Source organism: Bombina bombina, chromosome 6, assembly GCF_027579735.1.
Source record: "Bombina bombina isolate aBomBom1 chromosome 6, aBomBom1.pri, whole genome shotgun sequence".
NCBI lineage: Eukaryota > Metazoa > Chordata > Amphibia > Anura > Bombinatoridae > Bombina > Bombina bombina.
In genome coordinates, this window is record NC_069504.1 from 860,634,866 (window position 1) to 860,654,121 (window position 19,256).

General features: G+C 41.0%; 1 protein-coding gene across 5 annotated transcripts in view; it reads right to left on the reverse strand.

Annotated features, from left to right (window-relative positions):
• Nucleotides 1-16,734: 16,734 nt before the first annotated feature.
• CHD3 (chromodomain helicase DNA binding protein 3) overlaps nt 16,735-19,256 on the reverse strand; it is a 400,697-nt gene continuing 398,175 nt past the window's right edge. For all 5 annotated transcript variants that reach the window (XM_053718298.1, XM_053718299.1, XM_053718301.1 and 2 more), the window contains exon 41: nt 16,735-19,180. In XM_053718298.1, coding sequence (XP_053574273.1) covers nt 19,080-19,180 — 101 coding nt within the window. In that variant the 3' untranslated portion in view covers nt 16,735-19,079. The remainder of the gene's footprint in view (nt 19,181-19,256) is intronic.

The window sequence follows — 19,256 nt, forward strand, 5'->3', positions numbered from 1 at the left end:
CGGAATGTAAGGGTTCAAACGGAACCCCTTGAAGAACTGAAAGAACTAGATTAAGACTCCAGGGAAGAGTCAAAGGTCTGTAAGCAGGCTTGATTCTAACCAGAGCCTGAACAAACGCTTAAACGTCTGGCACAGCTGCCAGCCTTTTGTGAAGTAAAACAGATAAAGCAGAGATCTGTCCCTTCAGAGAACTCGCAGAAAATCCTTTCTCCAAACCTTCTTGTAGAAAGGAAAGAATCTTAGGAATTTTTATCTTGTTCCATGGGAATCCTTTAGATTCACACCAACAGATATATTTTTTCCATATATTATGGTAAATTTTTCTAGTAACAGGCTTTCTAGCCTGAATAAGAGTATCTATTACAGAATCTGAAAACCCACGCTTTGATAAAATCAAGCGTTCAAACTCCAAGCAGTCAGTTGGAGGAAAACCAGATTCGGATGTTCGAATGGACCCTGAATAAGAAGGTCCTGTCTCAAAGGTAGCTTCCATGGTGGAGCCGATGACACATTCACCAGGTCTGCATACCAAGTCCTGCGTGGCCACACAGGAACTATCAAGGTCACCGAAGCCCTCTCCAGATTGATCCTGGCTACCAGCCTGGGAATGAGAGGAAACGGTGGGAATACATAAGCTAGGTTGAAGATCCAAGGTGCTACTATTGTATCCAATAGAGTCGCTTTGGGATCCCTGGATTTGGACCCGTAACAAGGGACCATGAAGTTCTGGCGAGAGGCCATCAGAACCATGTCTGGAATGCCCCATAATTGAGTTATTTGGGAAAGATTTCCAGATGGAGTTCCCACTCCCCCGGATGCTCCTCCATCGCCAGGGAACTCCTTGTTACCCCCTGATGGTTGATATATGTAACAGTCGTCATGATGTCTGATTGAAACCTTATGAATTTGGCCTTTGCTAGTCGAGGCCAAGCCTTGAGAGCATTGAATATCGCTCTCAGTTCCATTATGTTTATCGGGAGAAGAGAGTCTTCCCGAAACCATAGACCCTGAGTTTTCAGGGGTTCCCAGACCGCGCCCCAGCCCACCAGACTGGCGTCGGTCGTGACAATGACCTACTCTGGTCTGCGGAAGCTCATTCCCTGTGACAGGTTGTCCAGGGTCAGCCACCAACGGAGTGAATCTCTGGTTATTTGATCTACTTGTATCGTCGGAGACAAGTCTGTATAATCCCCATTCCACTGTCTGAGCATGCACAGGTGAAATGGTCTTAGATGAATTCGTGCAAAAGGAACTATGTCCATTGCCGCAACCATCAAACCTATTACTTCCATGGACTGCGCTATGGAAGGAAGAAGAACAGAATGAAGTACCTGACAAGAGCTTAGAAGTTTTGATTTTCTGGCCTCTGTCAGAAAAACCTTCATTTCTAAGGAAACTATTATTGTTCCCAAGAAGGGAACTCTTGTTGACGGGGACAGAGAACTTTTTTCTATGTTCACTTTCCACCTGTGAGATCTGAGAAAGGCTAGGACAATGTCCGTATGAGCCCTTGCTTTTGACAGAGACGACCCTTGAATCAGGATGTCGTCCAAGTAAGGTACTACTGCAATGCCCCTTGGTCTTAGCACCGCTAGAAGGGACCCTAGTACCCTTGTGAAAATCCTTGGAGCAGTGGCTAATCCGAATGGAAGTGCCACAGGTAATGCTTGTCCAGAAAGGCGAACCTTAGGAACCGAAAATGTTCCTTGTGGATAGGAATACGTAGGTACGCATCCTTTAAGTCCACCGTGGTCATGAATTGACCTTCCTGGATGGTAGGAAGGATCGTTCGAATGGTTTCCATTTTGAATGATGAAACCCTTAGAAACTTGTTTAGAATCTTGAGATCTAAAATAGGTCTGAATGTTCCCTCTTTTTTGGGAATTATGAACAGGTTGGAGTAAAAACCCATCCCTTGTTCTCCTAATGGAACAGGATGAATCACTCCCATGCTTAACAGGTCTTCTACACAGTGTAAGAATGTCTGTTCGAAGATAATTGAGACCCGTGGAACCTTCCCCTTGGGGGTAGTTCCCTGAATTCCAGGAGACAACCTTGAGAAACTATTTCTAGTGCCCAAGGATCCTGAACATCTCTTGCCCCAGCCTGAGCAAAGAGAGAAAGTCTGCCCCCCACCAGATCCTTCCCGGATCGGGGGCCAACACTTCATGCTGTTTTGGTAGCAGTGGCAGGTGACTTGGCCTGCTTACCCTTGTTCCAGCCTTGCATCGGCCTCCAGGCTGGCTTGGTTTGAGAAGTATTACCCTCTTGCTTAGAGGGTGTAGAATTTGAGGCTGGTCCGTTTCTGTGAAAGGGACGAAAATTTGGCTTCTTTTTAGCCTTAAAAGACCTATCCAGAGGAAGGGCGTGGCCCTTTCCCCCAGTGATGTCTGAAATAATCTCTTTCAGTGTTTTACCCTTGAAAGGGATGTTAAGCAAAAGCGCTCTGCGCGCCACGATAGCAAACCCTGAATTATTCGCCGCTAATCTAGCTAATTGCAAAGCGGCATCTAAAATAATAAAGAGTTAGCCAATTTAAGAGCTTGAACTCTGTCCAAAACCTCCTCGTACGAAGATTCTTTATTGAGCGACTTTTCTAGTTCTTTGAACCAGAAACACGCAGCTGTAGTGACAGGAACAATGCATGAAATTGGTTGTAGAAGGTAACCTTGCTGAACAAACATCTTTTTAAGCAAACCCTCTAACCTTTAATCCATAGGATCTTGAAAGCACAACTATCTTCTATAGGAATAGAAGTGCGTTTGTTTAGAGTAGAAACCGCCCCCTCGACCTTGGGGACTGTATGCTATAAGTCCTTTCTGGGGTCGACTATAGGAACTAATTTCTTAAATATAGGGGGAGGACAAAAGGTATGCCGGGCCTTTCCCACTCCTTATTTACTATGTCCGCCACCCGCTTGGGTATAGGAAAAACATCGGGGGGCACCGGAACCTCTAGGAACTTGTCCATCTTACCTAATTTCTCTGGAATGACCAAATTGTCACAATCATCCAGAGTATATAATACCTCCTTAAGTAGTGCGTGGAGATGTTGAAATTTAAATTTAAAAGTTACAATATCAGGTTCTGCTTGTTGAGAAATTTTCCCTGAATCTGAAATTTCTCCCTCAGACAAAACCTCCCTCCTGGCCCCTTCAGATAGGTGTGAGGGTATGTCAGAACAGATATCATCAGCGTCCTCTTGCTCTTCAGTGTTTAAAACAGAGCAATCACACTTTCTCTGATAAGTAGGCATTTTGGAAAAAATGCATGCAATAGAATTATCCATTACAGCCATTAATTGTTGTATGGTAATAAGTATTGGCGCACTAGATGTACTAGGGGCCTCTTGTGTGGGCAAAACTGGTGTAGACACAGAAGGGGATGATGCAGTACCATGCTTACTCCCCTCATTAGAGGAATCATCTTGGGCAATATCATATCTATGGCATTATTATCCCTACTTTGTTTGGACATTATGACACAAATATATCACATATATTTAAATGGGGAGACACATTGGCTTTCATACATATAGAACATCGTTATCTGATGGTTCAGACATGTTAAACAGGCTTAAACTTGTCAACAAAGCACAAAAAACGTTTTACAATAAAACCGTTACTGTCCCTTTAAATTTCAAACTGAACACACTTTATTACTGAATATGTGAAAAAGTATGAAGGAATTGTTCAAATTTCACCAAAATTTCACCACAGTAACATAAAGCCTTAAAAGTATTGCACACCAAATTTGAAAGCTTTAACCCTTAAAATAACGGAACCGGAGACGTTTTTACATTTAACCCCTATACAGTCCCAGGTATCTGCTTTGCTGAGACCCAACCAAGCCCAGAGGGGAATACGATACCAAATGATGCCTTCTATAAGCTTTTTCAGTGGTTCTTAGCTCCTCACACATGCATCTGCATGCCATGCTTTCCAAAAACAACTGCGCATTAGAGGCGCGAAAATGAGGCTCTGTCTATGACTAGAAAAGGCCCCCAGTGAAAAAGGTGTCCAATACAGTGCCTGCCGTTTTTATTAAAACAATCCCCAAGATTTAACAACTATTAAAAGTAATAATCTGCCAAATATACTTAGTAAAGTAATCGTTTTAGCCCAGAAAAATGTCTACCAGTTTTTTAAGCCCTAATGAAGCCCTTTATTCTTTTACTTAAACTTAAGAAAATGGCTTACCGGTTCCCATAGGGAAAATGACAGCTTCCAGCATTACCGAGTCTTGTTAGAAATGTGTCATACCTCAAGCAGCAAAAGTCTGCTCACTGTTTCCCCCAACTGAAGTTAATTCCTCTCAACAGTCCTGTGTGGAAACAGCCATCGATTTTAGTAACGGTTGCTAAAATAATTTTCCTCTTACAAACAGAAATCTTCATCTCTTTCCTGTTTCAGAGTAAATAGTACATACCAGCACTATTTTAAAATAACAAACTCTTGATTGAAGAATAAAAACTACATTTAAACACCAAAAAACTCTAAGCCATCTCCGTGGAGATGTTGCCTGTACAACGGCAAAGAGAATGACTGGGGAAGGCGGAGCCTAGGAGGGATCATGTGACCAGCTTTGCTGGGCTCTTTGCCATTTCCTGTTGGGGAAGAGAATATCCCACAAGTAAGGATGACGCCGTGGACCGGACACACCTATGTTGGAGAAATATGTATTTATGAGTAAAACAAAATTTATGCTTACCAGCTAAATTCCTTGCTTTCCTGGCAGGGAGAGTCCACAACTTCATTCATTACTGTTGGAAATATCAACACCTGGCCACTAGGAAAAGGCAAAGACACCCAAGCCAAAGGCTATAAATACCCCTCCCACTTCCCCTATCCCCCCAGTCATTCGGCCGAGGGAACAAGGAAAAGTAAGAGAAACATTAGGGTATAGAGGTGCCAGAAGAAAAAATAACAATACTCTCCCTGCCAGGAAAGAAAGGAATTTATCTGGTAAGCATAAAATTTGTTTTCTTTCCAAAAGGCAGGGAGAGTCCACAACTTCATTCATTACTGTTGGGAACCAATACCCAAGCTCTAGAGGACAATGAATGAATAAATCGGGAGGGCAAAAAGAAAAAGCGGACCCTTAATCTGAGAGCACCACAGCCTTTAACGCTTTTCTCCCAAAAGCTGCCTCCACAGAAGCAAAGACATTAAATTTATAGAACTTTTAAAAAGTATGTAAGGAGCACCAGGTAGCTGCCTTACTAATCTAATCCATAGAAGCTTCATTCTTGAAAGCCCAGGAAGAAGAAACTTCTCTAGTTGAATGAGATCATCTCAGGAGGCTGTTGTCCAGCCGCCTCATAAGCCAAACGGATTATACTTCTCAGCCAGAAAGATAATGAAGTCGCAGTGGCCTTCTGACCCCTGTGCTTACCAGAATAAAACACAAACAAGAAAGAAGATTGCCTAAAATCCTTAGCAGCCTGAAGATAGAATTTTATGGCACATACAACGTCCAGATTGTGGAGCAAACGTTCCTTCGAAGAAGGATTAGGACAAAGGGAAGGAACAACAATTTCCAGATTGATATTGCGATTCGAGACTACCTAAGGTAGGAAAGCTAACTTAGTACGTAGAACCGCCTTATCAGCATGGTAAATAAGGTAAGGTGGATCACACTGTAAATCTCAGAGACTCTGCGAGCTGAGGCGATAGCCAACAAAAACAAAACCTTCCAAGATAGAAGCTTACTGTCAACAGAATGCATAGGCTCAAAAAGAACCTGCTGCAAAACACAAATAACAAGGTTGAGGCTCCAAGGATGAGCAACAGGTTTAAACACAGGCCTGATTCTAGCTAGAGCCTGAACAAAAGACTGCACGTCCGGAAGATCTGCTATTCTCTTGTGCAGTAAGACCGAGATCTGACCCTTCAGCGAACTGGCGGATAAACCCTTTTCCAAACCATCTTCTAGAAAGGAAAGATCCTTTTTTGGGAACTACAAAGAGGTTTGAGTAAAACCCCTGGCCCCCTTTCTGATGAGGGCACTTATACAATTATTCTCAAGGAGAGGAGGTCCCAAACACAGTCTAAAAAGTCTGCTCTTTTCTCTGGTCTTGTAGATAATCTTGAAAGAAGAAATCTGTCCTTTGGGGAACGAGATTTGAACCCTATCCTTTAACCCTGGGAAACAACATAGGCAAGGAGCTAAGCAGCCCAACTGCTCAGTAAATAACCTCCAAATTATAAAAAAGGTATTAAATGTCCCAATATCCGGAAGAGAGTAAAGTATCACACTGTGAACTGTTTAACCCATAACCTCAGAGAATTTGCAGCCCTACTAGGCATAATTCCTCAAAGAAATATAAAGGACAGCGCCTCAAGGTCTGACAGTCTCACCAAACACATCTGACAGGGACCTGAAGATAATGAGAAAACAGTGTAAATTGTTAACACTGATTTCTCAGGGGGTGATAGATTTAAGTCTAGATAGTGGTCAAAGATTGTTGCCTGTGACATCTAGATCCAGCATTCACCACAACTCTCACTGAGAGGATTACATGGTTACTCAAACACCCCAGTCCATACTTGAAGGGAACATACCCATTAACGGACTACAATTTTCTTCTAACACTTCTCTGCCATCCTCCTATAGTGACGAAAAGCAAAGAATGACTGGGGGGATAGGGGCAGTGAGAGCGATATTTATAGCCTTTGGTTGGGGTGTCTTTGCCTCCTCCTGGTGACTAGGTGTTGATATTACCAACAGTAATGAATGAAGTTGTGTGACCAGGTGTTGATATTACCAACAGTAATGAGTGAAGTTGTAGACTCTCCCAGCCTTTGGAAAGAAAACATAATTTATGTAAGAACTTACCTGATAAATTCATTTCTTTCATATTAGCAAGAGTCCATGAGCTAGTGACGTATGGGATATACATTCCTACCAGGAGGGGCAAAGTTTCCCAAACCTCAAAATGCCTATAAATACACCCCTCACCACACCCACAATTCAGTTTAACGAATAGCCAAGAAGTGGGGTGATAAAAAAGTGCAAAAGCATATAACATAAGGAATTGGAATAATTGTGCTTTATACAAAATCATAACCACCACAAAAAAAGGGCGGGCCTCATGGACTCTTGCTAATATGAAAGAAATGAATTTATCAGGTAAGTTCTTACATAAATTATGTTTTCTTTCATGTAATTAGCAAGAGTCCATGAGCTAGTGACGTATGGGATAATGACTACCCAAGATGTGGATCTTTCCACACAAGAGTCACTAGAGAGGGAGGGATAAAATAAAGACAGCCAATTCCTGCTGAAAATAATCCACACCCAAAATAAAGTTTAACGAAAAATATAAGCAGAAGATTCAAACTGAAACCGCTGCCTGAAGTACTTTTCTACCAAAAACTGCTTCAGAAGAAGAAAATACATCAAAATGGTAGAATTTAGTAAAAGTATGCAAAGAGGACCAAGTTGCTGCTTTGCAGATCTGGTCAACCGAAGCTTCATTCCTAAACGCCCAGGAAGTAGAAACTGACCTAGTAGAATGAGCTGTAATTCTCTGAGGCGGAGTTTTACCCGACTCAACATAGGCAAAATGAATTAAAGATTTCAACCAAGATGCCAAAGAAATGGCAGAAGCTTTCTGGCCTTTTCTAGAACCGGAAAAGATAACAAATAGACTAGAAGTCTTACGAAAAGATTTCGTAGCTTCAACATAATATTTCAAAGCTCTAACAACATCCAAAGAATGCAACGATTTCTCCTTAGAATTCTTAGGATTAGGACATAATGAAGGAACCACAATTTCTCTACTAATGTTGTTGGAATTCACAACTTTAGGTAAAAATTCAAAAGAAGTTCGCAACACCGCCTTATCCTGATGAAAAATCAGAAAAGGAGACTCACAAGAAAGAGCAGATAATTCAGAAACTCTTCTGGCAGAAGAGATGGCCAAAAGGAACAAAACTTTCCAAGAAAGTAATTTAATGTCCAATGAATGCATAGGTTCAAACGGAGGAGCTTGAAGAGCTCCCAGAACCAAATTCAAACTCCAAGGAGGAGAAATTGACTTAATGACAGGTTTTATACGAACCAAAGCTTGTACAAAACAATGAATATCAGGAAGAATAGCAATCTTTCTGTGAAAAAGAACAGAAAGAGCAGAGATTTGTCCTTTCAAAGAACTTGCGGACAAACCCTTATCTAAACCATCCTGAAGGAACTGTAAAATTCTCGGTATTCTAAAAGAATGCCAGGAAAAATGATGAGAAAGACACCAAGAAATATAAGTCTTCCAGACTCTATAATATATCTCTCGAGATACAGATTTACGAGCCTGTAACATAGTATTAATCACAGAGTCAGAGAAACCTCTTTGACCAAGAATCAAGCGTTCAATCTCCATACCTTTAAATTTAAGGATTTCAGATCCTGATGGAAAAAAGGACCTTGTGACAGAAGGTCTGGTCTTAACGGAAGAGTCCACGGTTGGCAAGAGGCCATCCGGACAAGATCCGCATACCAAAACCTGTGAGGCCATGCCGGAGCTACCAGCAGAACAAACGAGCATTCCTTCAGAATCTTGGAGATTACTCTTGGAAGAAGAACTAGAGGCGGAAAGATATAGGCAGGATGATACTTCCAAGGAAGTGATAATGCATCCACTGCCTCCGCCTGAGGATCCCGGGATCTGGACAGATACCTGGGAAGTTTCTTGTTTAGATGGGACGCCATCAGATCTATTTCTGGAAGTTCCCACATTTGAACAATCTGAAGAAATACCTCTGGGTGAAGAGACCATTCGCCCGGATGCAACGTTTGGCGACTGAGATAATCCGCTTCCCAATTGTCTACACCTGGGATATGAACCGCAGAGATTAGACAGGAGCTGGATTCCGCCCAAACCAAAATTCGAGATACTTCTTTCATAGCCAGAGGACTGTGAGTCCCTCCTTGATGATTGATGTATGCCACAGTTGTGACATTGTCTGTCTGAAAACAAATGAACGATTCTCTCTTCAGAAGAGGCCAAAACTGAAGAGCTCTGAAAATTGCACGGAGTTCCAAAATATTGATCGGTAATCTCACCTCCTGAGATTCCCAAACTCCTTGTGCCGTCAGAGATCCCCACACAGCTCCCCAACCTGTGAGACTTGCATCTGTTGAAATTACAGTCCAGGTCGGAAGCACAAAAGAAGCCCCCTGAATTAAACGATGGTGATCTGTCCACCATGTTAGAGAGTGTTGAACAATCGGTTTTAAAGATATTAATTGAGATATCTTCGTGTAATCCTTGCACCATTGCTTCAGCATACAGAGCTGAAGAGGTCGCATGTGAAAACGAGCAAAGGGGATCGCGTCCGATGCAGCAGTCATAAGACCTAGAATTTCCATGCATAAGGCTACCGAAGGGAATGATTGTGACTGAAGTTTTCGACAAGCTGTAATCAACTTTAGACGTCTCTTGTCTGTTAAAGACAGAGTCATGGACACTGAATCTATCTGGAAACCCAGAAAGATTACCCTTGTCTGAGGAATCAAAGAACTTTTTGGTAAATTGATCCTCCAACCATGATCTTGAAGAAACAACACAAGTCGATTTGTATGAGATTCTGCTAAATGTAAAGACTGAGCAAGTACCAAGATATCGTCCAAATAAGGAAATACCACAATACCCTGTTCTCTGATTACAGACAGCAGGGCACCGAGAACCTTTGTAAAAATTCTTGGAGCTGTAGCTAGGCCAAACGGCAGAGCCACAAACTGGTAATGCTTGTCCAGAAACGAGAATCTCAGAAACTGAAAGTGATCTGGATGAATCGGAATATGCAGATATGCATCCTGTAAATCTATTGTGGACATATAATTCCCTTGCTGAACAAAAGGTAAGATAGTCCTTACAGTTACCATCTTGAACGTTGGTATCCTTACATAACGATTCAATATTTTTAGATCCAGAACTGGTCTGAAAGAATTCTCCTTCTTTGGTACAATGAAGAGATTTGAATAAAACCCCATCCCCTGTTCCGGAACTGGAACTGGCATAATTACTCCAGTCAACTCTAGATCTGAAACACATTTCAGAAATGCTTGAGCTTTTACTGGATTTACTGGGACACGGGAAAGAAAAAATCTCTTTGCAGGAGGTCTCAACTTGAAACCAATTCTGTACCCTTCTGAAACAATGCTCTGAATCCAAAGATTGTGAACAGAATTGATCCAAATTGTCTTGAAAAAACGTAACCTGCCCCCTACCAGCTGAGCTGGAATGAGGGCCGCACCTTCATGTGGACTTAGAAGCAGGCTTTGCCTTTCTAGCTGGCTTGGATTTATTCCAGACTGGAGATGGTCTCCAAACTGAAACTGCTCCTGAGGATGAAGGATCAGGCTTTTGTTCTTTGTTGAAACGAAAGGAACGAAAACGATTATTAGCCCTGTTTTTACCTTTAGATTTTTTATCCTGTGGTAAAAAAGTTCCTTTCCCACCAGTAACAGTTGAAATAATGGAATCCAACTGAGAACCAAATAATTTGTTACCCTGGAAAGAAATGGAAAGTAAAGTTGATTTAGAAGCCATATCAGCATTCCAAGTTTTAAGCCATAAAGCTCTTCTAGCTAAAATAGCTAGAGACATAAACCTGACATCAACTCTGATAATATCAAAAATGGCATCACAGATAAAATTATTAGCATGTTGAAGAAGAATAATAATATCATGAGAATCACGATGTGTTACTTGTTGCGCTAAAGTTTCCAACCAAAAAGTTGAAGCTGCAGCAACATCAGCCAAAGATATAGCAGGTCTAAGAAGATTACCTGAACACAGATAAGCTTTTCTTAGAAAGGACTCAATTTTCCTATCTAGAGGATCCTTAAACGAAGTACCATCTGACGTAGGAATAGTAGTACGTTTAGCAAGGGTAGAAATAGCCCCATCAACTTTAGGGATCTTGTCCCAAAATTCTAATCTGTCAGACGGCACAGGATATAATTGCTTAAAACGTTTAGAAGGAGTAAATGAATTACCCAAATTATCCCATTCTTTGGAAATTACTGCAGAAATAGCATCAGGGACAGGAAAAACTTCTGGAATAACTACAGGAGATTTAAAAACCTTATTTAAACGTTTAGATTTAGTATCAAGAGGACCAGAATCCTCTATTTCTAAAGCAATTAGGACTTCTTTAAGTAAAGAACGAATAAATTCCATTTTAAATAAATATGAAGATTTATCAGCATCAACCTCTGAGACAGAATCCTCTGAACCAGAGGAATCATCAGAATCAGAATGATGATGTTCAGTTAAAAATTCATCTGTAGGGAGAGAAGTTTTAAAAGATTTTTTACGTTTACTAGAAGGAGAAATAACAGACATAGCCTTCTTTATGGATTCAGAAACAAAATCTCTTATATTATCAGGAACATTCTGCACCTTAGATGTTGAAGGAACTGCAACAGGCAATGGTACTTTACTAAAGGAAATATTATCTGCTTTAACAAGTTTGTCATGACAATCAATACAAACAACAGCTGGAGGAATAGCTACCAAAAGTTTACAGCAGATACACTTAGCTTTGGTAGATTCAGCACTTGACAGCGATTTTCCTGTAGTATCTTCTGACTCAGATGCAACGTGAGACATCTTGCAATATGTAAGAGAAAAAACAACATATATATAAAGCAAAATTGATCAAATTCCTTAAATGACAGTTTCAGGAATGGGAAAAAATGCCAAAGAACAAGCTTCTAGCAACCAGAAGCAAGAAAAAATGAGGCTTAAATAATGTGGAGACAAAAGTGACGCCCATATTTTTTCGCGCCAAATAAGACGCCCACACTATCTGGCGCCTAAATGCTTTTTGGCGCCAAAAATGACGCCACATCCGGAACGCCGACATTTTTGGCGCAAAATAACGTCAAAAAATGACGCAACTTCCGGCGACACGTATGACGCCGGAAACGGAAATAGAATTTTTGCGCCAAAAAAGTCCGCGCCAAGAATGACGCAATAAAATGAAGCATTTTCAGCCCCCGCGAGCCTAACAGCCCACAGGGAAAAAGTCAAATTTTAAGGTAAGAAAAAATGTTAAATTAAAATGCATTATCCCAAATATGAAACTGACTGTCTGAAAATAAGGAAAGTTGAACATTCTGAGTCAAGGCAAATAAATGTTTGAATACATATATTTAGAACTTTATAAACAAAGTGCCCAACCATAGCTAGGAGTGTCACAGAAAATAAGACTTACTTACCCCAGGACACTCATCTACATATAGCAGATAGCCAAACCAGTACTGAAACGAGAATCAGCAGAGGTAATGGTATATATAAGAGTATATCGTCGATCTGAAAAGGGAGGTAAGAGATGAATCTCTACGACCGATAACAGAGAACCTATGAAATAGACCCCTTAGAAGGAGATCACTGCATTCAAATAGGCAATACTCTCCTCACATCCCTCTGACATTCACTGCACGCTGAGAGGAAAACCGGGCTCCAACTTGCTGCGGAGCGCATATCAACGTAGAATCTAGCACAAACTTACTTCACCACCTCCATCGGAGGCAAAGTTTGTAAAACTGAATTGTGGGTGTGGTGAGGGGTGTATTTATAGGCATTTTGAGGTTTGGGAAACTTTGCCCCTCCTGGTAGGAATGTATATCCCATACGTCACTAGCTCATGGACTCTTGCTAATTACATGAAAGAAATAGAACATATTCTGCTATGTGAAGAAAATTGGAATGTGAAATATTAATATTTTCATGTCAGGTTAGCGCACTTGAGAAAATGCAACCGGGTTTGCAAGCGATTAGGGTGTTACTTCTAGCGTAGATAACGCACGAGCGGGAGAGCAAAATACTACTCCACTTGTAATCTAGTCCTAAATAATTGAATTCTATTTTATAACATACCTTAATACATTTATGTTTAATATGCATTGCCACTAGAACACTACAATAGTTCATAGAGAAATTAAAATGAATAATTTGCCTAGTAGTGTTGTCAAGAAAATTAATGTGTTAAAAACTTAAATTATGCTTCCCTGATAATTTTCTTTTCTTCAGATGGAAAGAGTCCACAGCTGCATTCATTACTTTTGGGAATTCAGAACCTGGCCACCAGGAGGAGACAAAGACACCCCAGCCAAAGGCTTAAATACCCCTCCCACTTCCCTCATCCCCCAGTCATTCTGCCGAGGAAGAAGGAACAGTAGAAGAAATATCAAGGTGAAAGGTGCCAGAAAATTATCAGCTAAGCATAATTTAAGTTTCTCTTCATAAATGGAAAGAGTCCACAGCTGCATTCATTACTTTTGGGAAAACAATACCCAAGCTATAGAGGACACTTAATGCTCAAACAGGACGGTACAAAAGGCGGTCCATTCTGAGGGCACCAGGCCTGAAAAACCCCTACCCAACAAAAAACCTGCTTCGTCCGAAGCCGAGAAAATTGGAAAAAGAAAAGGCCCCAAGTACACTGACCCGCAGATAGTCCACAAGCCTTGCTAGAGACCGCAGAGAGAAACACAACTGAGCCAGCATGCCCGCAGGAAACACTGTCGCCCAGTAAGCGGTCCTCAACAACACACTAACATAAACTCCCAAAAGGGAAAGGATATGGAGGAACAAGCAAGGATTCCCGGAGGACCCTAAAAAGGATATAACAGTTTCCAAGAAAAGGAAAACACCAAGAACCAAGCAAAGCTCACAGAGACCAAAACCAGTTGTGAAAAACAAGGGGACGCAACACCCAGACCCCAAAATGTACAGAAACCTCAAGGTTAAAACCGGGAATCCGACACAGAGAAGAACTTCTCCTAAAGTTAGTGCAACCGCACCCTAAAAGACAACTGGAGACAGAGTCCTCAAGACTCAAGGAACTCAAAATATTGAAGTCTTCAGAAACCGATATACGTGCAGCAAACCCAGAAGGCAAACCCCTGGATCAACACCACACGCTCATACCAGGATGACTCTGATTAAAATACTTGCAGGCAAGTAAGAGCAGCAGAAGATAGGTCACAAACACACCCAGCACAGGCTTAACCAAAAAGCCGTCAGTCCTACTCACATATCTTGAACATAGAGAAAGCACAGAAACCTCAAAAAGGCTCACCAAGACCGCCAGAACCAGCAGCAAGGAGGTCCTAAATCCTCCCAACCTCCAACCCACGCAGAGAAGGAAACACTCCACATCCCGATGGAAAGTCGGAATCCATGAGAGAGTCGCAGCAGAACTCCACCGAGTCCCAGTCGACCAGCTTGAGAGGCCAATGAGGACTGAACCAATCCCCCATGCCTCACGCACCCTCAGTTCCACTCAGCTGCTTAGTTGAAACTTGTAAAGGATAACAAGAATAACATAACACAATAACATGTGAGGCAATCGGTGACCAAACCGGACCAGCCGAACAGGTGCCACATGTCTGAATTAGGCCTCGAGACAGAAAGATCGGAACCCAATCAGGACCAGCCTGAAACCAAGGGCCATCACTGTCAAGGCCGCATAGAATCATCCCTAGAGAGGGATAACCAGCAGACACACATAGGACTAAACACATCCATAAGAAACTTCCTCAGAAGTAACAGTGCGATCAAACAATCATGAGTATCAATTGCAGACAAACGTCCCTAAGGAACTGTAAAACCAACATGAGCTTTAAATCCAAATAAAATAAAAGATAAGGCAATCCGCAGGTTTATCGCCTAAAAAGAACAGCCTGCAGGAACGGCCCAACAGGGACCCTGTTCTACCAAGCTCAAACTGGAAGGAGTACTTGATAACAAGACTAGAAGGAGATTACTTCATCCCCTTATGTCTAATTCTGCAAGCTATTCAAAGAAGCAGACTGAGAAGTCTCAGATCCATTAGTGATGGGATCTTCCGACAAGGCCAAAGCGTGCCTCAAAAGAACACGAAGGCGCGTCAGTCTATACCGAAAAGCACAGCATACCCCACCGGGGCGAAAGACGACTCTGGCCCGAAGGTTGACCTCCTGAAGCCTCAGGGACAGTCGTTCCCCCAGAGAGCTGAACAGGCCACCCCATGCCTGAAGAGCCGGATAACAGTATCTTAAACCAACTTCTGGAAGTTGCATATGCGCCAGCGCCAAAATTATGGACATGCAACATCGTGCCGAAACCCCTGGCGGGAAGAAGCTACCTTGTGGAGAAGGATAAGCAAAGTCTGGGTTACCTGCATGGGTAGTAAGCGATGGTGGAAGGGAACTCGCCACTTGGAGGATGTGTAGATATCTCTACCAAATAAAGGAAAAGGGCTTGACGTGTGTATTATAGCCAAGTATTATATGTGCAGTATACTCACTCCATAAAATTGTGGTGTCAGCGAATCTGGAGCGGGGTCTCTTGGTCTGTATATCTCAACCAAACTAGGAGAAAATGAAAGCTCCAAAAAGGATATAGTAAGCCACTTTGCAATCCACACTTGTTTTTATTTGTTCTTGAGAAAGATGTTTTTAACGTTGAAACTTGTTGAGCTAAGCTGAATATTAAAGCTTTGTTCTTTTTATATCGACACATAGTGTCTTTGCCCTTTTTTCTGTTGCTCTGACATCGCTGGAATCCGGTTTTTAATGGAGTGAGTTACTAATTGTACAAATTCAAAGTGGCTTACTATATCCTTATTGGAGCTTTCATTTTCTCCTAGTTTGGTTGAGATATACAGACCAAGAGACCCCGCTCCAGATTCGCTGACACCACAATTTTATGGAGTGAGTATACTGCACATATAATACTTGGCTATAATACACACGTCAAGCCCTTTTCCTTTATTTAGTAGAGATATCTACACAATTGAAATAATTGCTTCAAGACCTGCGCCATCTGTATACTATCAAGGATCTATATTGTTCAGTCTTTTGGGAGAGACTGCAAGGCGGAAGCGGTCTAACTTTTAGGAGAGTATTGTTTCTTTGTCATTTTGTGCACGATTTTCTGTTTTTAAGATCTAAACATAATCTGTACATTTCTTTTAGTAATACAATACAATCCTGACGAAAGTAAAATGAAATGATCTTACTGGAATCTACGCTGTGGAACAGGAACACGGCCCTTCAAGTGTGACAGATAGAAGCATCGCCTCTGCCATTGACTTGAGAAAAGCAGGCAGCAAAACTCGTCAACGCTGATTGCTTATGGAGCTGTTAAAATGAGTCGTGATGGGTTTGAAGGAAAACTCTCCCTGCATCTCCGGACTCTAACTTACATCCATGCTCTCACTGAGAGGCTGATAGGATTACCAAAAACTCCAGTTTCATCGCGAAGAGTACTACCCTCCATAAGAGACTATCTTGAACTTCTGACACTTCTCTGCCAAACTCCAGTGACGAAAGGCAAAGAATGACTAAGGGATGAGGTAAGTGGGGGAGGTATTTAAGCCTTTGGCTGGGGTGTCTTTGCCTCCTCCTGGTGGCCAAGTTCTGTATTTCCCAAAAGTAATGAATGCAGCTGTGAACTCTTCCCGTTTAAGAAGAAAAGGATAAGAAATTACATCGTCCTTACCAAAATGTTCATATCTTGATGAAAGCACTCACCAAAAAAGTAACTCCATTTTAAGGGGTATGAAAAAAACAAACAATAAAAACCCTACATGTTTCAGTTTCAGGTAGCAAATGATCCCTCCTTTCTCTGCCTGATACCATCCTCACGTTAAAAAAAATAAGTGAAAGATCAGGCCTTTCACTAGTGTAGATGCATACCAATAACCATCAGCTAATTAAAAAAACAACAACATAATGAACATAAAGTATGTAAAAAATGTTTAATAATATGTGAAAGCACACACGGGTTCAATGAAATTGGTTCTTACAAAAGCCTGCATTATGCTCCATCCAAAATATTATCAGAAGCATATAGATGTACACAGGAGCACATTTCAAGCACTTCGCAACCATCTGTCTCAGCATCTCTAGTGGAACAAAAAGAATATATAGAAGCAGCAGCATCGTACATTTTAAAGGCACTTTAGCTTTCATTGGAGAGAAACATGGAATAGATGGTGAGAAAAAAATATATTGTGCCAACAAGCATATAAACATGTAAAGAAACAAATAAATAATAAATACTAGCCCTTACCAAGGCTCTATTGTATATAAATGAAATATATAAAAATGTGGGGTCTTAAACTATCCAGAGAGGGGGAAAACAACATCTGCTAAATGGTAGGAGTGGCCCTACAATGCGAAGAAAAATGTTCTTACCACTACCCTGAACATACCAGAACAATAGGCTTCCAAAAACAATAGGTGCATTCATGCCTAATACACACCATAAAGCAGACATGTATATTGTATGTATAAGATGCTCAATCCTAATGCACATACTAGCGTTAGATAAATGACATGCAAAAGCTGCATGCATCTCAGTGCACACACAATAACATGAGGTCAATAACCTGCCACAGTGTAAAAGAACCAATGGTGATATGAAAATAAATATATATATATCAGAACTGACAAACCTCCCACCGTGCAGCACAGCCCCCTAATTATTGGAAGCTGCAAGTGTAACTGTAGTTCTTATATGTAGGTATAAAACACAAACTATGCACATTAATATTAACTCAGAAAAACATAACATACATACTGTCTCAAAAGTGCATTTTATAAAAAGTATAAGTGCCTGCAGGGGAATGGGGTCTCATGGCATTGCCTAAAGCAGTGGGTATTTATTCATTCTCTTCAAAGGACTGAATGAGATAAGAATGACGTCAGGCAAGATATGGAGGGATCTAATACAATGTGAAGAATATGGGGGTCTAATACGAAGATCTAATCTTCATTGGTGAGTGCATGGCCCAAGATAATGTGTATTTGGTTCCTCAATATACTGGTTGGCTGCTATGTTTCGTATAAATCTGTAATGATATTTAACAATTACAGCATATTTGCTTCCTGAAACATAAATTATTGGATGTTTTATCTTCATTGTTCTGTGTAACTTAAAATATAAATCTTTGTAGCACTCCTAAAAATAATGCAAGTTCATGAGATACATACACCCTCTCAATAACTCACTCCTTTGTTCAATAAAATAAAATCTATAACACTGCTCCCTTAAATTCACATTATTTTATATAACTGCTCTCAAAACAAATTCCTTGAGTTACATATAACCAAAGCCGATAAACCAATATAACCATTTCAACAAGAGAATGTAGTTGTTTTTCCACCGTTAAAGGGACATTAAGCTCCCTAGAACACAACTAGTAATTTAAACAGCCAAGTGCTATAAAACAAAAACACTTGTCATAATTAACAAATTGCTATTTTTGTGGGTAGTGGGTAGTACTAGATGCTGCTGTGCTGTTGCCTTTTTTTTTTTTTTTTAAATACGGCAAAAATGGCCTTTCAAAGCATAATACTTTCTCTTTATGGTACTAACCTGTTGTGTGTTTGAAGTTTACACCCCTTTTTTGTAAGGACTCATGCCCCTTAATAATTCACAAATGAAGTAGATTTATCTTACTGGCAGAAATAAAAAGTATAATTTATATGTACATCACAGGTAAATAAAAGCAGACCATGAAAAGAACGGAACCACGTTAGGCGTAGCAGGCCAGGCAGCGGTATACAGAAAGCAATGTGTGTGCATATATATATATATATAAATATACACATGGTATACAATGTCAGCACAAACTGAGCTCATTGATTGGCTGAGGGGCTTGTGAAAAGAGGACAAAGACAGAAGAGACTGACATTTTGGGGGGAATAAAAAGTCATTTGTTCTTCCTCCGTGTGTCATACTGCACGGGAAGAGAGACTTGGCTCCTTTGTCCTTGTCACTGGGCCCTTCTGAATGCTGTGGGAGAGACTCATAACTTCCTTCACTATGTGTCCTTGTCAAATAGCACAAACATAATCAGGCACGTTGTTTGTTTCTGGCTATGGCCCTTGGGAGAGATTAAGATAATACCATCTCCTTTTTGTCTGTCACTTTACACACTTAGCTTTTGTATGATTATTAAAGTGCTCAGAGATTCCCTTGATCCACTATGTTCCTGGCCTCACACATCTGATAGTGGTTCCCCTCATAATCACGGATGGCTTTTCCATTCATTAGATGTCGGGAAGTGCAAGAGGATCTCAGTCATCAATGCAAATCACTTCTCCTCCTCTCCCTTCTTTTCTGTCCAGTAAATCCATCTCTCGCTCTTTTTTAACAAGTACAGGGGGCCCGTTGGAAGCTGGTGAAACAAAAAAAAGAAGAAAAAAAAAAAGAGTGCCAAAGAAATCTAGATAAATGGCAAAATAAAACAGTAA